General features: G+C 35.2%; 1 protein-coding gene across 1 annotated transcript in view; it reads left to right on the plus strand.

Moving 5' to 3' along the window:
* The window catches only part of THADA (thyroid adenoma associated), a 277319-nt gene that overhangs the window by 9008 nt on the left and 247281 nt on the right, over positions 1-21030 (plus strand). The window contains exons 5-7 of the mRNA XM_012653863.1: positions 352-510; positions 2038-2195; positions 12482-12591. Of these exons, the coding sequence (XP_012509317.1) occupies positions 352-510; positions 2038-2195; positions 12482-12591 (427 nt within the window). The remainder of the gene's footprint in view (positions 1-351; positions 511-2037; positions 2196-12481; positions 12592-21030) is intronic.

Consider the following 21030-nt stretch of genomic DNA (forward strand, 5'->3'; position numbering starts at 1 on the left):
TTGCACTTCTTTGACATGATTGAGCACTGTATTTGGGATTCTTAGACAACAAACACTCTTTAAGAAAAGCAACATAAACGAGATGACAGCCTTTATCCCATGGATAGTTTCTGTTGGATTATTTTTTTTGGTCATATCTTCAGTCTAAATTGCCAAATTTTAAAAGTACAGTCAAGCATCATAAAGATCCTGTACAAATGATTTTCACATTATCTACCCTGTGAATCCCTTCTAATCGAGCTAATTATCAAGTATTGAAAATGATACAATTTTTGAGAGCAAATAACCCCCAAGGGAAATCTACATGTGATGTGGACTGAGATTTCATGTACTCTCATTTCTTTCTCTTAGAGTCAGCAAGCCGTTTACAGATGATTCTGAATGAGATTCAGCCACGAGATACTAATGATTACTTCAGCCAAGCCAAAATATTGAAAGAATGTGATAGCTTTGATTTAAAGGACTTGAATTTCACTGTGTCGAAAATTGATATGTCTGCAGAAATCAAAGGTAACATGTGTAAAATTGACATTATCATCAGTGTTTAAGTAACAAGTAAAATGTATAGAATGCCTATTTTATATACTAAATTAGAGGCTGCAGATCTGTGTAGAAAATTTCTAGAAAATAAAACTTTTTTAAAATTTGGTTTAGGGAATGATTTGGTTTTAGAAATGAATTTATAAGACTTTTACCAGAAAAAGGTGGGTGCAGTGGCTCATGGTTGTAATCCTTGCACTCTGGGAGGCCAAGGCAGGAAAATCACTTGAGGCCAGTTGTTCAAGGCTGCAGTGAGCTATGATCGTGCCACTGCATCAAGCCAGTGCAGCATTTAATGTGCTACAATAAATAGCCTTTGAGTGCTAAAAGCTGCCTTGACAGCCCAGGTGATAGAAGAGCAGTAATACACGATAAACCTGGGTTTGGGCAGCAGTCAGCTTCTTCCAGCAGTATGGTTCATTGTCTGCTATGGGAGTTCTTGAAGTCAAGCAGCTTTTTAAAGGAAACAAACCTTATTGCGCAGTAAAACGAGAGCTGCTTTGTTGTAATAAGCTTCCGGAATTCAAGCTCTTATAGCTCGTTTTATGGTTAGTTGTTATTGAATTTTCTGTAATGCTGTAAGAAGTCATCAGAAGCAGTAATTTCATAGCGATCTATTACATATTCTGCATTCTCCACTAGATGGGGATGTTGTCTTATAAAAAGTTCTTTTTTGTGCTTATATATTTTTTAAATTAAACAAAATAACATATAAATATATATCTATTATAGTAGTTTAGAGGTAAATATGAATTAAAAACAAATTAAAGTCTTCGTCTGTTTCTTCCCCAATTCCATGTTTTCTCTCTTCAGTGTACAGTATATTTTTTTATACCTTCGTTGTGTATTTATGTGTATGTACACTTATCTTTTTAGTTTAGTGGGCTTTTTAAAAATACAAATGGGATTATACTATAAATATCATTTTGTCAACTTGCCTTTTCAATTTAATAGTTTATCTTGGATTTTTTTTTTATGTCAGTACTAACATACTCCTAAAACTAGAGTAAGAGAGTAAGTAAGGGTAATTGTATCTTACTGACCATGTGATTTAAAGATAATTTTAAAGAAGATTTGTATTTTCCTTTGATTTTAAAAGTTCTGTCCTACTCCTTTGCTGATATAACAGCCATCCTTACCAAAATAAAAAAGAAGTATATTTGTTATAGTCATCTATCTAATACTTTATGGATGACAAAGAGGCAGAGTTTGTTTCTGATTTTCAAAGTTTAGACTTAAGTTTTGAAACAATATTGTGTTTTATTTTTAAATCTATTTAGAAAATAATAAATAAAAAAAAATACTTAGCATGATTCCTCCTAACACATGCTTGATAAATGTTAGCCTTTTTCTTCTGAATAAATATAACATGACAAATTGGCTTGTTCCAGCAGATTATTCTTAGGGAAATTATGAATAAGCTTGTTCTAAGAAACCTGGGATGTGAGTAATCAAGAGTGTCTAGTGTTATAACATATTTTTTTTTTTTTTTTTAAGGTAAAGAAGGAAAAACATGTGATGTAACTGCTCAGATGGTGCTGGTATGTTGTTGGAGAAGTATGAAGGAAGTTGCTTTACTTTTAGGCACACTGTGCCAGCTTCTACCCATGAAGTCTGTGCCAGAATCTTCTGATGGATTATTAACAGTGGAGCAGGTAAGGTAGATGTTTATTCCACCAGGTATAATTTCTAGTCAATGCATAAATCACAAGCTTTTATTTATAACCCAACTTAAAAAATAGTTTTAAATTTTTCTTGAATAAAATGCTACAAATGCCAACTGAAGAAAGTTCATGGGAATTTAGAGTGTTAGACTTTGCAATACATTTCAAAACTGGCATTTTTGTAATACAAATATTTTTATTTTTCTAAGGTATATAAATAACTATAGATTTACCTTACCTTACTTTTAAGTGATATTACTTTAATTTTAATTTTTTCACTTAACATAAATAAACTTAAATTTTAGCTGAACTTGGCTATTTAGTAAAACTTCACAAATTTCTTACATTTTATAAAGGAAAAGAGGTAACATATTGGTTGATTATGAATCTCATGTTTCCCACTACATTGATAATAAAGTTGTAGTCACTTTGGGTTTTTTGGCTGACTTTTATTTTAAGACCACAAAGTTAGTTCACCATCTGGGACTGTTCAAGTGACTTGAGTGCAGTGTTTACAAGAAATTAGCTTACCACAGGCATTTCATTTGGAAATATTTTAGATTTATTAGATTTCTGTTTTTAATTGATTCCTTCTTCCTTTCCATATGGTTTCAACAAATCCATTTCCCACCATTTTCCAGCAAAGATACATAATGTGTACTTTCATTTTTAACCTTCTTCAAATAAAGGTAACTTTTTCCCTAGGGTGTTACAATATTCAAGAATAAAACAAATATTGTAGTATGCTAATGCTGATGATTTCTATAATAACCACATGACTAGTTCCATGGAAATAATGCTAATTTTTTTTTCTCACACTCTGTGGCTCATGTGCTTGCATCTGGTTAACAGCTGGGCTTATGATGTTGCAAGGCCCTGAGATGAAGAAAGGCAAAGGCGAACAGTACACTTCAAGCTTCATTATGTTTCTTATTCTCTTCCAAATCAAATAGGCGTTAGTATCCTAGAGTTACTTGCAGTCATTGCTGGTCACTGGCTATAGTGCCAATGCCAACATCTTTGCTGAGGAATCCAGCTATGATTAATGATTACTTCACTGATGTTCACCATCTTGCTAAGAAGTAAACATGTGCTAAAGTCCTTTGACTTCTCAACTTCTCTTTCCAAGGACAAGTTAAAACATTTAGTTTTTTGGGTTCGTTGGATAGTGTTTAAAAAACAATTAAAAGGGAACATATTTTGCTTTTACTGTAACTGAGAGAGACCTAAAAACTTCCTGTGAAAATCATTTTGCCTTGATACCTTTTATACAGCACCCAAATCTTATGAATTTAATTTAATTTATGTGGGATAACCATGTTAAAATAGGGAATTAATGTTAGATAAGAGATGTTTATAAAACAAACAAACAACAGTAATAACAAAAAGACAGGCTTTTATAAACCAAAGAATTCTTCCAGTGACTTATTTGCTTGAATAGAAAATAGAATCCTCTGGACATTTCCCTGGTTTAAAAAAAAAAGAGAAAAGAAAGACTTCTGACCATTTTTTCTGTAAAACATTAGTTTCCATTCTAATGAAGTCTAGTTATTTTTCCATGTTGCCATTCATGTGGTAACCTCACATGCATCGATGTAAGAAGAAACTAATGACTCAGGGATGAAGAGTATATGTGATAGCAGTGTTCTAACACTGAAACCTTGGCCTCCGTGGAAAACATTATTCTTGATATTGCTGACTCTGACTAAAGAAATGTCATAGTTTAGTAGGATTTATTGAATGAAAACCCACAGTCATAAAAAAAATTTAACAGTGTTATTTACATTAGTAGAATATTCCTACTTTTAAACATAAAATTTTGCTCCATGAAATTCCTTTAAATTAAAAATACTTAATACTTTTAAGAGTTAAAAATATAAATGACAGAGAAGAATGTCATTTACATTGGAACGGTTGGGCCACACCTGAGGTGTACCCTTCCTTGCAAGGGCATAGTTGCCCTGGCAAAGCTAAGTCTGCTGTGCCTAGTGGCAAAACTATAGTTTTAAGAGTCAACGTTTTAGGTGAATGTGACTACCATAGACCTGGAGACACAGAGGCAGTGAAGTGACTTGCAGGTAGAATGCTACCCTAGTGATGGGGGAAAATGCGGAACTTTGATTTCTTATTCCCCAAAATAATAACTATGATCTACTGTTTTCTCAATGGATGAAGAAAGGTATTTCATGTAACTTAAAATACTGATATTCACTTTTCTCCACTCCCCCTTCACTCTTGAAAAAGCAATACAATTCTATTATAATTTGAAATTTGGTGGCTCGAATGTAGAAGGCAGGGAATATTTCTTTTGTAGCTCAGTTCCTTGAATACTATCCTGATTTTACAGCCCTTTATTTAAAGGGGTGGCCACTTAAATCCTGCATATATGAGTATAGTTTATAACAGGTAGTGAGATTACAGTTTGGGGATTTTTGTTGCTGTGTAAAAACTGGTGCTCCTTTGTAATTCTGAGTTTTCAATGCTATATTCTCAAGTTATTAGAGCCGGAAAGATCATAGAGATGATATTATCCAGCTTCCTTGAACAAGAGGAAGCTGAAGCCCTTGGATGTCACCTGGTTTGCCCAAGATCACAAAGGTGGCTTGTGGCAGCTCTGGGACAGGAACCGAATTCTTCTCTTTCCCAGCCTGTGTTCTTACATGGCACAGTGCTGCCTTTGTTTTGAATTGCTCATTTAATTTTTCTATAAATTTAATTTTCCCTATTTCCAGTACTCAGGAAAAGTTTTGCAGGCAACAGGACAGTAAGACGACTTGCTACTGAACATTTTAGCAAATGATTCATTTCCCTTGATCACTCCTTGTGAAGCACTGTACTCTCACCAGTTCCTCCAAGAGGAGAATGTGTTCATTCAGAGGCATGTCTGACTTTGCTCCTGCACTGTAATCATATAATGAAAGGTTCTTTCATAATGTCCCTGTACAAGAGGCAGAGATAAAACCAGCTTTGAGGGATGTAAATGGAGACCCTTCAAGAGTGAGCAGTGCACACAACCTTATCTCACAACTTCCTGACTAGTTGGTGTGTGTTGAAGTTTCAAGCTTGAATTTTTGCTGATGTAGAGCTTTTGCTTGTTACATTTTGTTGGTCCTCTTTCCATGGGATATCTGATACCGAGTACCTACTGATTTTTTTTAAAACAACTTCCTCTGCCTGGTTTACTGTATCAACTTATGTTTATATATTTTCCCCAACATTCCTAAAAAGTCACTTCTGGGTAGATTTTTTCATACCCCTTTCTCCCTTCTAGTAATTATTGCCACAGAAATGACTTGAATAAAAATGATTTCCATCTGTTAGAAATTTGCTATTTTTTAAACTCCTACTTTAGATTCTGTTGTAACTTTCATGATGTACAGGGCTCACTGTGTTGATACATTCCCTCAGTGTCTTTTGTTACTGTTTTAGATTTTCTATAATGGACTACAAATGGGATGTACATTTATTAACATTCATACATCTTAAATTGCCTTTTGTATTTTCTTTTGCTAAAGTTTATTTTTTAGAAATTATGAATAAGCATTGAATTGTGCTGGATTCAAGTTACCATTTTTAAACTTTGAAATGAAGTTGAGCATGTAACCACATCATTTAGTAACCTATTTATTGACTGCCTTACTACAAGGGTATTGTGGGAACATAAAGGAGTATATAATATGTGCTTCTCTGACTTCAAAGGGCTTAGAAATATAATAGGGGCTACAAGACAGAAATTCATTTTTTTAAAAGACTAAAGAGCAACAGTTAAAATGGCTCATGGTTAAGAATTTGCTAGAAAGCAAAGAATAAACATTCTGGTAAGATGATGTCTGAATACCAGAAAAGTATTACTTTTGTTGTTGTTATGTACGAGAATGATGTTTGTGCTTTGAAGAAATCCCAAGTGTGTTAGTAAGAAATCTGCCATGGTGGACAGTGTACAGTTTAAAACATTATTTTACTGAAGTGTAAACTTTTGTAAAATGTCACATTAACCAAAGTGGAATTAGAAGTGACTGTATCTTAGAGTCAGAATTTAAATTAAAGCTTAGAGATTAAGTCTCACTACTTTATAGTATAAACTAAAAATAAAAATGGACCTTTACTGGCCGGGCGTGGTGGCTCACGCCTGTAATCCTAGCTCTCTGGGAGGCCGAGGTGGGCGGATTGTTTGAGCTCAGGAGTTCGAGACCAGCCTGAGCAAGAGCGAGACCCCGTCTCTACTAAAATTAGAAAGAAATTAATTGGACAACTAAAAATATAGAAAAAATTAGCCGGGCATAGTGGCGCATGCCTGTAGTCCCAGCTACCGGGAGGCTGAGGCAGGAGGATCACTTGAGCCCAGGAGTTTGAGGTTGCTGTGAGCTAGGCTAATGCCACGGCACTCACTGTAGCCTGGGCAAAAGAGTGAGACTCTGTCTCAAAAAAAAATGGACCTTTACTTATTGCTGCTTTGTGCCAGGTACTCTGCTAAACACCAAAATGTATAATCTCTTCTATTTCTTACAATAATCCTGTGAAATATTTTCTAGTTGTAGCCCCGTTTTATAGGTGAAGGAACTGTGTTGTTTAATTATCTTGTATTAGTAATACATTTTAAAAATTTACCTTATGTAGATCAAAGGTAAATGAAATGTATTTGCATCCATCTTTTGTGGGTTTTATACTCTGGATGAGCATTTACCTCCCTTAATTAGTCTGTTGATGAATATAGGTGCCTGGAGACATGGCGTGTAGCTGCCCTCCTCTGTGGAAATTTGTACCTGTAAATCCATAAAACATGTTCATTTCCTTATAGAGGTAGATTTTATGAAAAGTTAGAAGCAGAATATACTAGTTATAAAAAGACAGCGACGAGAATTTAAGAACGGAAATCAGTGTCTTGTTTTTGCATTTTTACCTTAATTTCCTTTAAAAGTCCTGAGATTTATATTACTTATTAAAAATTATTTTGTTGGAGGCGTCAGACTACCAGACTTCAAAATATACTACAAGGCTGAAGTAACCAAAACAGCATGGTACTGGCATAAAAACAGACACACAGACCAAGGGAACAGAATAGAGAACCCAGAAATTAATCCATGTGTCTACAGCCAACTGATTTTTGACAAAAGCACCAAGAATGTTCATTGGGGAAAGGACCATCTCTTCAATAAATGGTGCTGGAAAAACAAGGTATCCATATGCAGAACAGTGAAACTAGGCCCTCATCTCTCATCCTATACAAAAATCAACTCAAAATGGATTGAAGAACTAAATCTAAGATCTGAAACTATAAAACTACTAGAAGAAAACATTGGGGAAATGCTTCAAGACATTGGCCTGGGATAAGATTTTATGAATAAGATCTTAAAAGCACAAGGAACAAAACCAAAAATAAACAGTTGAGTTATATCAAACTAAAAAGCTTTTGCACAGCAAAGGAAGTAATCAACAGAATGAAAAGACAACCTACCAAATAGGAGAAAATATCTGACAGGGGATTAATATACAAGGGATTCAAACATCTCAACAGCAAAAAACCAAATAATTTGATTTAAAAAAATGGGTAAATGATCTGAACAGAAATTTCTCAAAAGAAATGTCCAACAAATATATGAAAAATGCTCATCACTAATCATCAAGGAAATGCAAATCAAAACCACAATGAGGTATTAATCTCACCCCACTATTATCAAAAAGAGGAAAAACAACAAATACTGGTGAGGATGTAGAGAAGAGGGAACTCTTATACGCTGTTGGTGGGAGTGTAAACTAGTATGGCCACTATGGAGAATAGTATGGAGGTTCCTCAAAAAACTACAAATAGAACTACCATACAATCCAGCAGTCCACTACTGGGCATTTATCCAAAAGAAAGGAAATCAGTATATTGAAGAGACATCTGCACCCTATGTTTATTGCAGCACTATTCACAATACCCAAGATACAGAATCAGCCTAGGTGTCCAACAACAGATGAATGGATAAAGAAAATGTGGTATATATATATCATGGAATACTATGCAGCCACAAAAAGAATGGTCATTCATGGCCACATGGATGGAATTGGAGACATTATGCTAAGTGAAATAAGACAGGAACAGAAAGTTAAACACTGCATGTTCTCCCTCATGTGGAAGCTAAAAGAAATTGATCTCATGTAAGTTAAAAGTAGAATAGAGAATACTAGAGGCTGGGAAGGGTAGGGGGGAGGGGAGACAGGGAGAGATTTGTTAAAGGATACAAAATTACAGCTAGATAAGAAAAAGAAGTTCTAGTGTTCCATATCATTGTAGGATGGTTATAGTTAACAATAGCATATAGTTTCAAATAGCCTAGAAGTAGGATGTTGAATGTTCCTAGCACAAAGAACTGATAAATGTTTGAGATGATGGATATGCTGATTACCCTGATCTGATCACTATTTATTATATGTATTGAAATATCACGATGTATCCCATAAATATGTACAATTATTATATGTCAATTATAAATTTTTAAAAAAATCTTTGTTCATAAAAGGGCTTGCATGTCTTTTGTTAAATTTGTATCAAAAGGTACATTTTAATTTTTTTGTTATTGTAAATGCATCTTTTTAAAAATTACCTTTTTGAACTTTTTGTTGCTAGTACATAAAAATGCTACTGCTTTTTGTATATTTATCTTATATTCACTCATCTTACTAAACTCTATTATTTTGATTAATTTGTAGATTATAGATTCTATGAAAATAATATCACCTGCAAACAGTAAGAGTTTTGTTTTTTTCCTTTCATATCTTTATACTTCTCATTTCTTCTTACTTTATTGTGCTGGCTAAGGACTCCAGAATAGAGCTTAATAGAAGTTGTGATAGCAGGAATCCTTGTCTTGTTCCTGATTTTAGGTGGATTTTTAAAAAACAACTCACTATTATATATGATGCTTGCTTGCTGGGTTTTCGTAGGTATATATGAAGTGAAGGAAGTTTTTGTCTTTTCTAAGAGGTTCTTTTGTTTTGTTTTTTAATTTTGTATAGACATCAAACTTTATTGAAAACAAAGAAAACAAAGACTGGAAAGAAATGCAATAAAAATTAATAGTTATCTCCAAAAGAGTTATTTTGTGAAGACATTATCCAAAAAGAAAGCTTTTTGTGAACTTTAAATAGGAACTCGGTGATATCTAATGCAAAGGCAATTGAGTCAGAGTTTTCAGAGGACTTTTTCACTTTAAAGATTAAATTTAAAGATTCTGTTTCTGATTTTATTGCTATTAAGTCTGTAAGTGGTTTGAGTCAAATCTGTTCCCTATTGTCTGATTATCAATGTTTCAACATGGTCCTTCCTCTCTGTTCAGCTGCTCATAGACCAGGCTGCCCTGCTGACTCCTCCTACCCTTTGTAATTGGATTCATCTCTGCCTTGCAGCCTTAATGTCACTGTTTTCTAGCATGAAACCTCTAGGTCATTCAGCCAGGTCTCCTAACCCTTGGCTGTGTATAGTCATTCATTCATATAAAAAGACCTAGCCAGGCATCTGGCAAGTGGCAGGTACTTAATAAATGTTTGTTCATTCACTCTCGTCTCCCAGCCTTTTCTCATGTTAACTACCCTCTTTCATTGTGGTCCACCCAAGTATTGTATATCCTGTTCAAGGTCTGGACATGAAGTCTTTCTCATTATTCTAGTGCAGAAGGATCTTTCATTTCTTGTATTGTGCTTCAAATGGGTACCACCCAACATACTGGTTTTCTTTGCCAAACTAAACTGAAAGCCTACTGAGGACAGACATCTTGTTTTCATCTTCTCTATCTACCCCATCACTAAGCTGCTAAGCATTTTACAGGGAGCTAAAGAAATACTTGTTGTCTGGTTAATAGGAATTTTATACTCTCTTCAAAGGGAAAGGTTCATAATAAGCCTGAATACTACCTATGTGAGTTTTTTGGGAGATTAAGTACCAGGTGAAATGAGGAAAAACTGTCTACATCTCACTTTTGTCCTAAGAATATCATTCTGTTTTCTGAGGCCAGGATTACCTAGGGTTGAGGTCCACCCTTGAGAAGACCACCCACTGGTCACACTTCTGAAGTCTTTGATTTTATTATAAGCTTTTTAGTTTAGGCTCCTTTGAAGGGAGTTAGGATAAAGGAAGCAATGAAAATCTGATCTTTGCCTAAGGAGTAGATTGCGAACTGTTGTAAGTCTACAGAGAAGCACTTTGTCGGTAGTGTTTATGTTTTCCTAAAGTATGTTTTAATATCTGTAACATTTTGGGTAAAAAAAATTAAGGAAGTTAGAGAGATCCCATCTGTGTGACTTTCTGTTTTTATTTTCTGTGACATGAAACACCTTAGAAATCTTCTTTTTAATAATAGAAATAATGGTCATTACAAGTTGGCTCACTGGTGTTTCTTCTGGTCCTTATTTAGTAGAATTATTGAGCTTCAGACCTATTTTGGGGGTTGAATTCCAATTTAAGCCTTGATAATTCTGTTCAAGATATACTCTGAAATTGTCATATTGAAGGTAAAATAAGGCTTATCCTGACTTTGGATTTTGACAACTAGTAGTATGTGGCCTTTAAAAAATGTTAAACTGATGTATCATCAGGTCTTTATAGGAGAACTTTAGCTGAAGAACATGACCTGTCATTCTTTGGGATACTTAAGAGTTAGAATTAAAAAAAAAAAAATCCATTATATACTGCTTTTCTGGTTCTTTGTTGGTCTCATATCTGATTCTTGTTTCCCTCAATATATCACCCATTATGTCTTTATAATCAGGTATACTTTGAGTATGGATTATATCTTTACTTTTCATCTATTTAGAACCCCAGACAGAACTCATATTGAAATGATTTGAATTATAGATTATGGGCCTGCTCTGATCTTTTCAATTTATTAACTCATTTTAATACAACAACCTGTGTGCTAAGTACTGTTAGTATCCCCAGTTTTAAATGAGAAAACTGAGATACTTGCCCATGGTCAAATGTTTAACTACTCTTCCTACATTTTATCATCTGTAATGTATGCAGAACACTAATCTAATTCCTATGCTGATGTAGAAGGTGTTTCTAGGTAAGCATATTGGAGATATTTTGGGACAGCTTGCGTTTCACCATACTGTGATCTGGTAGGGAGACCTGGATCAAGAGATAGCCCATTCTAGCTTTGCTCTTGAGTTTTATATAAAACGTGGATTTTCTAAATCCAGTAACCACCAAATCTAGTGGTATAAAAGCCCAATCAACCTAATGGTTAATTCTATTCAAAATGTTAATGAAAAGTGAATTGTCAGTTTTCTTTAAAATAAATAGTCTGGCTGGCTATGGTGGTGCATGCCTGTAGTCCCAGCTACTCTGAGGCTGAGGCAGGAGGATCGCTTGAGCCCAGGAGTTGGAGACTGTAGTGTGCATGATTGCACCTGTGAATAGCCACTGCACTCTAGCCTGGGAAACATAGTGAGACCCCCATCTCTAAAAATAAAAATAAAATTAATGGTCATGTTTGTTATTTGTCTAGTCTTGCATGGAGAAGACAACATGTAGGAAAGTGATTGGGTGGCATTCTGGCAAATTCCATGGTTCTGACTCAGAGTGAAGCCTGTTAGTTTTTCAGGAGGCCCTTTATGCTAAATCTTGCATTATCATTAACAATTATGTGTAGGAGTTACTGTTTAATAGGTATGGAGTTTCTGTTTTGGCAGATGAAAAATTTTTGTAAATATGTGATGGTGATGGTTGTACAACAATGTGAATGTCCTTAATGCCACCCACTGTACACTTAAAAATGGTTAAAATGGTAAATTTTGTTACATATGTTTTACCACAATAAAAAAAATTTAGAAAGAGGGAAAAAATGGTAATTATTTCACCTAGACCCATGTGTGTAAGTGTTGTCACTTTGTTCAGTGGGTTTAATGATTGAGCTAACAAATGACACACTGAGGTGTGTGAAGCTAGCAGAGGGAGGCAGTTCTAATGCAGCGGGTACCAATGGTTGACTCTGGAGCCAGACTGCCTGGGTCATATGGGAGCATACTGCTTTCTTGCTGTGTGACCTTGGATAAGTTTCTTAGTCTTTCTGGGCCGCAGTTTCCCCATTGTGAAGTAGGGTTAATGATAGTATTTATTTCATGAAATTATTGTGAGGATTAAATGAGATGTTATAAAAATGCTTAAAACATTACCTGTTACATGGTAAGTGCTGACTGGATGGACCTGGGTTCCAAATGATATTACTGATATAAATATATCCGTAAGTGTAAGCATAAATTCAACATTTGTTTTTGATTTTTTTTTTTTTTTGAAGGTAAAAGAAATAGGAGATTACTTTAAACAACACCTTTTACAGTCCAGGCACAGAGGAGCATTTGAACTGGCTTATACTGGTTTTGTGAAACTCACTGAAATACTAAACAGGTAAAACAACTATCCTTTTGTGTACATTTTGAAAAGACTAAATGTACAAACCACGTGCTTGCAGTAGACATTTAGTTGTGTCTATTGATGTTTAAAAGGATCAGACTTGGTTGGCTACAAAAATCTTGGAAGAAATTGTTTTCTTAGGTTTCATTGTATGATTTACTGCAGATGATTGAGTGAAATATCCAAACTGAGTTGATCTCTCATTGAAAGGTGATTTGAAGAAAACTCAAAGATTTTTCTAAAAATAACTTTGAAATTGCTATTTCTTTTCACTGGATAAAATGAACGTTATGTTTGTTTGAAAATTACTTGGCATTTCAAATAAAATAAGCCCTGCAGTTTTTTGGAGTTGTATGTGTTACACTTCAGGAAGAAACACTTCAGGATTTTCTCTTTTCTTTGTAATTTTATCTTATAGAAAAATTTAAAAGAACAATAAGTAGACCAAGAAGTATAAGATTTTTTCCCTCTTACTTGGAAAAGTACTTAGATAGATTTCATATATTTCACCAAATGTATTTTTTTTGACATTACAGTTACTGATAATTTCATTCATTCATATAATAGATTTCCTCCAAAGAGCTTGTGAGGAAACCTTAAATTACTTAATGACTAAGTGTTCATGTCAAGTGTTCTCTAAATAAAAGGTAGTATTTTCCAGGAAAACATTTCCATTGCCTGGAAACTTTTTGAAATGAAGCAGAGTTCTGCCAGCCTTGTAGCCTCAGCAAACATTTTATTTTTGGCTTTCAAGACATCTACTGCTTGAATATTTTTGAAACTTTTTTTTCACACTCCTGGTAAAAACACTTATAAAACATTTTGGCAGTTATGAGCTGCATAAAATGTCTTTAAATGATACTTTAAAAAAATGTCCCTGACATTAAACTGCTGATCTTGAAAATATTTTATCTTTTCAACTCTTTGTTTCTAGTGTAGACATGACTTATGAATATTTTTTTCTCACAACATAGCATACACTCCAGTCCCTTCAAATCAGTTAACAAATATATATTGACTATTAGATGTGTGCTTAGTACTGTGCTTGGTTTGGAAGATATAATACTTTTTTTATAAGACAAGGTTCCTGTTATTAATAAGCTTATGGTTTAGTTTGGGAAATAAGCAGAGATGAAATTCATCATATTTAACAAAAGATATGGCATGAGCACTGACTGGCCAGAACAGACACTGGCTGTAAGCACTCAGCATCACTGTCTGAGTGTGTGTTGACTAAATACCACCCTGGAACATAAAACCAACACATTGGAACAAGATTTAAACTGTCAAATTTTGGGTGAAATTTACAAATTCTATAGGAACAGCAGAGAGTGAAAGCAAAAGGGGTAGACTGGTAGGGCTTCATCGAGGGGGTAGAATTTGTGCTAATGCATGAATAAGGTTTAAGTAGATAGGAGGAGAAAGAAGGAAAAATGGTGTGTAAGTGTTCAGAGGCTAGAATCAGCATGGCTTATTGTTAGGTGAATAAATAAGCCAGCTTTCCTGAAGTGGTGGTGCTGGTGGTAGGGTTGGTAGGAAATACCAGACAAGTGGCTAGATTGAGGCCAAATTATGGAGTACCTTGAGGACAGATTGCTATATTCAGGATGGAGAGAGACAGCAAACATTTTTGATCGAAATGGACCATAGGAGGCATCATAGAATAGAGGAATAGCAGTGATCTGTGACTCAAGCTCTTAGTTCTGTGTATATCCATTCCATTTATTCACTCTGAGATTGTACAAAAATTAACCTCCTAGCCTTTAATATCTTCATCTCTAAAGTGAGGATAAGAATATTTGCTGTATTAACAGATCTCTTGCTTTTGCTGTATGGATCAAATAAAATGGATATTTATGAAGACCCTTTTGCATTTAGAATTTCCTGCAGTTGTAAAACATGAGATTGATGTTGGTTGTGGGGTTGGTGGGGTAAAAGTAGTTTTTTGGTTGGAAGTTTTAGGTTAGATAGATTGTAATGACAGATTATAGTGAGGAGAACCTGGAATCAGTTGTAACAATCTAGATCTGAGATGATGCGGGCTTCCTCTCTGATGATGGCTCTGGGAGTGGAGACAAAGATGTGTTTTAGTTAACATTTGGCCCCATGTATTAATACTAACAACTACAGACATGATATATCGAATGCCTAGAAGGAAAGCCGTGAACACATTTTATTACATTTCATGATTTTGTGTTGTAAGAATTAGGGCAGGGCTCAGCTGGATGATTCTTCTCAGGGTATTTATTGAATTCAATTGGTGGCATTCAGCTGGCAGATGAACTGGTCACAAGGGATCCAAAACAGTTTCACTCACATTTATGGAACCTTAGTGGGGATAGCTAGAAGACTGGGCCTAGTTGGGACTACATGTGGCCTCTCACTTAGCATTAACAGTCTTGAGGTAGTTGACATTCTTATATGGCTGCAGGCTTCCCCCAGACGGAGTATTCCAAGAGAACCAAGAAGAAGTTGTGTGGTCTTTTCTGACCTAGCCTTGGAAGGCCCATGGCATTGCTTCAGTCATATTCCTTTGGGTATCAGTAAGTCTTTAGACCAGCCCGGATTCAATCCACCTTTTGACGGCAAAGTGGCAAGATCATACTGTAATTGTATATGTGGATGGGAGATAATGTGTTGGCCATCTTTGAAAAATGCAATCTGCCACATGAACCAACTGAATGTGAGTGATAGAGGTCAACAGGGAGTTCACGGTTGCTCCTGTGGTTTTGAGTCTTGGTCACCAGAAAAATGGGATTGATGTTAACAAAGCCAAGAAAACTGAAAGAGAGAATTGGTTTGATAAAGATGAGTAAGTTTGTTTTGTATGTGTTGAGCATGAGATAATAATGGCATATCCTGGTGGAAATATTTCAGTTAGCTGTTGGAGATAGGGGATTAGTTTGGGTGACGTAACTGAAACAGAGATGTAGATTTGTGAGTTGTCTCTGTACACATCATAGTTAGTAGGATTGCAGTGTTTAGGGGGGAGAATAAAAGGAGGAAAGAACAGAGGACTAAGCACTGAGACTTTTGAACAGTTGATTGAATGGTGCAGTTGAAGGCATTCCAAATAAATGGAATGGGGAGACTAGGGAAGGCCCAGTGCCTGGTATCTCAGCCACTCCTAGTCTACTCTAAAGATTTCTTCATGGCTGTCACTATTGGCTTTTAACCAACCTATTATGAGTTCTCAACTGTTGCTAACAAACCTAGTGGTTCTTGATCCCTTTGGAGACATTTCAAATTTGCTGAACAGACTGTTTTGCAGAGAACATCCTTACAGTGTGTGTGGCTTTCTTTTGTTTGGTTTTTATTTTTAAAAGAAAATTTGTTTCTTTTGGACTACTTTTGAAAACTTTTTATGAGCTCTTAAGTTATAAAAAAGTTGTTTAGGCATACAACATTTAAAAAGTTTGCAAAAAGAAATCTGGGCATTCACAAAAATCCACAGAAATGGAGGCCAACTGCTGGCCACCTCTTGAACTACAGCTGTGTTAAGGAAGGAAGCACTTAGAGAGATTAATGGATAAATAACAGAAGAGTTAAACATGAGCCTCATTGTTTGAATTGGTTTTTAATAGGATTATTCAAAATGTCTTCAAATATAAACTGACTTCACTATTAAACAATCATCTAAGAATAAATAGGGATGGGAGACACTATTCTTCTGGGAATCTTTTGAAACTAGTACTTGCAATACACACACGTGCAAACAGTATGTTGAGTTAATTTTCTGTAATCTTTCTGATTTTCTTATATAATGCTTTCTATTTAGAATTTGATGAAATATTCATACTCTTTAAAAAGCATAATTACCTGCCTGTGCATAATTACTTGCCTAAGCTTTTGATTGGAGTAGTTAAGTACATTGAAGTTGTAACTTTAAATTCAAGTTTCTGATGAAATTCATATTTGCTCCTTTATTCTCTATGACTTCAGTATTTGAAGTCGTTCTTTCAATGAAAATTAACAGAATACTAAACTAAGATGTTAAGTTGGGGAATCTTTCATTTGTCCAACCATAAAGTATAACTATAAGGGGGGGACAAAATTATTGATTATAATTCTAAATCTAGAAGGGAGATCTATGAGTACTTCATGTTGTCTTTTCATATACTTGAATTGCTCTCCTTATTGAAATATAGCTTAATCTATAAGTATTTATTGCAATAATTATAATCATTTTCACATTATTGGCCTGAAAAAATGAACTGGTGACGTTTAGCAGTTTTTGTCATAAAATACTAGTGCTGACTCATGGATGTCAACAATTATGGTACACAGAAGTAATTTAAGTATGTATTTTAACTTTCATCAGTTAATTATAGCTACTACAATTCAAATGCAACAGAAAACCTTTTATGAACAATTGAAGTGATTCAGTTGTCTCATAAAACAATTTCAATGAATAGTAAAAAAATAATTTTCTTTACGTTTCTGGAGAATGAAAGACCAGGTCTCTAAAGAATATATAATTGAGCAAAAATAAATGTAGAATGTAAATATTTGAGATTTGGGGAAATGTCATTCAATTCTGAATGAAAGAATATACAATCGTCTAAACTTCTATTTACATTTCATTTGGCAAATGTGTCTAAGACACTTCTCACTGAGTGTTCTATGAATTTTATTTGAGGTGTTAATAATTAAATAAAGAAAAACTAAGTGAAGAGTCATCCTGGGGAGCCATATTCATTCTTTACAGAGAGAAAAATCATTTTAATTCCCCATTTCTATAGTGGATTAAAAAGGATGGGGGAAACTAGAATGTCTCTTGATGTTTAAATTCTAAGTCTTTGTGTCTTTGTTTTATTACTTGTTAGTGACCTCTGAGTTTTTATTTTTATTTTTAAGCCTACTCCTATAGGTGAGTCAGATATTACCTCCTTCTGGAAATCTGAACATTCGTTTTTAAAATCCTCATAATGCTTTGTCATTTAGACATGATAGCAGAGGAAACTTGTTCTCAGTAACCTCTATCCCAGCTTTTTAAATAAAGTTTTAGAGTTTTTTAATATTAATTTTTTCTCCTTGACTTCAGAGAATGGTCATATTAAATATTAAGAGAACCAACTGTCTGCTACATCCTTCCAACCTCTTCTTTTAATCCACCCATCTTGCCCTTCTCCCCATGGCCCTCTGATTGGTAATTCAATTTAGATTTGGTCATTGTTATTATTGCCTGTGTCTGCCCTGAGGCTTCAAAATAGCCCCCTGATGTTTTAGCTTGCAGTAAGACTCCACGGTATTTGATGGTGGTGAGGGAGGTTAAGATGGCTTCTGTTGATATGTGGCTTTCTCACTGGATCTCATTTGGACAAATCATTTTTCAGGCTTAAAGTTTCTCCATGCTTCAGGGTTATGTTCCCTTTTTAAAATGTGCACACACAGGCACACAGTCTTCCTGCACACATCTGTTAGTGTTTAGTTTAATTGAAATAATAAACATGAACCTTGAAATAATAAACATAATACTTGACCAAAGAATGAATGGAGTGGAGAATTTAGCTTATGAAATAATTGGAGATCAGAAAAATCTCTAAGTTAGGGAAAATAACCATTTTGAAAGAGTTCAAGGAAATGAAGGTAACATTTTTCAATTAACAATAGTAATATAAGTAATCGGAACTCAACAAAAACTAGCTCTGTGTTACTGTACATAGGTGGATGGATGAAGCCAATTGGAAAGCCACTTTGTAGTCAGGGAATCTGATTTATTGGTACAAAATAGTCTAATGACCAATTAGCTGGGTATACAGCATAAGTAATTTGATTTTAGTCTGTGGGTTTTATGCTTATCTTAGAATACTTATCTGCTATGAGTGAGATAGCTCTGTGGATAGAAGTTGGACTAATCTGTTTATGGAACAATAATTTGCTTCAGTGATCTGTTCAAGACAACACACAGGTCTGAACATCGGCTATAGCCTGGCCTGTTCATTTCTGTTACTTTTAGTAGGGGCTCAGGCCATATAGCACTTAACATAGGAAAGCAGCAACAGAACCCTCTAACTCTTTCCTGTCAGCTTTTATTTATTTTTAATTAAAAAAATTTTTTTTTCCATTTTTAAAATTTCTACTCATTGTATAATACAGTACTGTTTTCTAGTTTCTAATTGAGAAAGTCTGGGGATTTCCAAAATGAAAGATTGAGGGAAGTTGGATACATTTTTAGTGAGCTTCCTTTAGAACTGGTAAACTGATCTTATAGGAGTATTTTGTAGATTAATAACATTTAGTGTTAGTGAGTTGTTTATGATGAACTTTGAACCCCTTGTAAGAAATTTTCAATTTTATGATGTACTCAGAGGCTGAGGACACTGTATTTTGTATAAATTTGACATGATAGTCAAATAAAAGAAAAGAGCCTTCAGACAAAGAAGATGTCTTCTCTTTTAGTGGGGAGGCTTTCACTGGCAGAAGCAGGATGTTGGAGTTCCCTATGGCTGTGGTTGGTGACTGCATAGAGTTGGCACAAAGAACCAAGGACTGCTTCACTTAGGAACCTTTCCCTTTTCCTTGCTGACTCCTGGATTGAGTGATGAGACACCAAAACAACTAAGATTTGGTGCATTGTTCTTGGGAGCCTTGCATGGTTCCATTTTTACCTCTCAATTCCTTCATTATCATAAACACCAGCTATTGTCATAAACACCAGCTACTCTGAAGTTTTGAAATTGCTTCCTTATAAAGTACTCTTTCTTTGCTGGGGAGTAGACAGAAGGTTCATTGAATAGTCAGAACTGTAGATTAGGGTATTGTGTTTTTTATAGGCATGGTGACCTTACCATTGAAAAGCCTTTCAGTTCCAGCCCCTCTTTTCTACACCTGGTTTTTCAATTTTATGCCTACCTGAAAACACAGCTAATGTCCAGCAGCTAGCATCAACATTAGTTGGTCCTTATTTAATCATTCAACAGGAGATTCCTTAGACATCTACTGTGTGCCACATGCTGTGTTAGATGAGCTCTCTTTGACCCTTGAGAGTATGATATGGTAGGTTGGAGTTATTTTGAACCTGGAGACAATTTCTAGGGTCTAAATAAGACATATTTTAACTCTGTGGAACTAAGTCAGGCATGTGAAAACCTGACAAGGGACTAAAGCTTATGTGTGGCCACAGTGAGGTGTTTTGGGGGCATTTTCATCAGGAGCTTTTGGTACTTATATATTTTAGGGTCATTGCCTTCTCTATTTGTAACAGTAACCCAGGGAATAATGTCTCATTGAATTTTGAAAGCATTTTTTAACAATTTTATTTTTATTCTTAGGCATTGAGAAATCAAGTGATTTGTTTCACGGCCACACAACTAGTTGGTGACAGAGCCAGCTCTAGAATCCAGATGTTTTTCTGGGACTTCACAGTGTTTGAGAGTGTTTCAGAGATGAGCAGTTCAACAAAAATTTATTAATCATTGCTTTATAATAAGGAAATGTGATAGGTAGGCACTATAAAGCATACAAATATTGGTAAAACACAGACCTTGTTCTTAGAGGAATTTCTAGCTAGCATTTTAATATTTGGGATTAGATAAGTAAATTGAATAATTTATAAGGCAGAAATTAAAGACCAAGACAAGGTCCACTTACTGAACTATCTATTCTGGGTGAGGGGAAGAATAATGAATGCCAATAACAAAAAAAGCCAGGCAAGAAGAAAGTCCTGGTGGGAGGGAGAGTAATGCTTTAGACATGTTGAGTTTGAGGCGGTGATGGGAGGATACGTAGGTAGCAGAACAGCAGACAGTTGGAAATACAGGTCAGGAGATTGGGAGAGGGTTCAGCGTTGGCGATAGAGTGACCTGGGACTCCGTCAGTTTTTCAGCAGTGGAAGGTTCAGCATTCTGGGAAATTCCTCATCCCAGGCAAATAGGAACAGTTTGTCACTGTGACTGGAGGTATATATTTGAAAGTCAGCCAAACAGGAAATAGTTCAAGCCTAACGCCTTAAGAGAGAAGGGTAAAGATTATAACCTTGGATTAAATGTATATCTATTGTTAAAATAGGATGTGGTGGTGCACGCGCATATAGTCCCAGCTTCTTGGCAGGCTGAGGCAGGAGGATCATTTGAGTTCAGGAGTTTGAGGTTACAGTGAGCTATGATTGTGCCACTGCACTCTAGGCAACAGAGTGAGACCTTGTCTCAAAAAAGAAAAGAAAATAAGGCAGAGAGCAGAAGTTCACACTGGTAATCCTAGCACTTTGGGAGGCCAAGGCAGGAGGATTGCTTGAGGTCAGGAGTTTGAGACCAGCCTGAGTAACATAATGAGATCCTGTCTCTACAAAAAAACCCAACCAAACAAACAAACAAAAAAGTAGCCAGGAGTGGGTTTTGTGTGCCTGTAGTTCTAGCTACTCAGAAGGATCTCTTGAAGCCAGGAGTTTGAGGCTACAGTGAGCTGTGATGAGCCACGGCACTTTAGGCTGGG

Source organism: Propithecus coquereli, unplaced genomic scaffold, assembly GCF_000956105.1.
Source record: "Propithecus coquereli isolate 6110/MARCELLA unplaced genomic scaffold, Pcoq_1.0 Scaffold43, whole genome shotgun sequence".
NCBI classification, from domain to species: domain Eukaryota; kingdom Metazoa; phylum Chordata; class Mammalia; order Primates; family Indriidae; genus Propithecus; species Propithecus coquereli.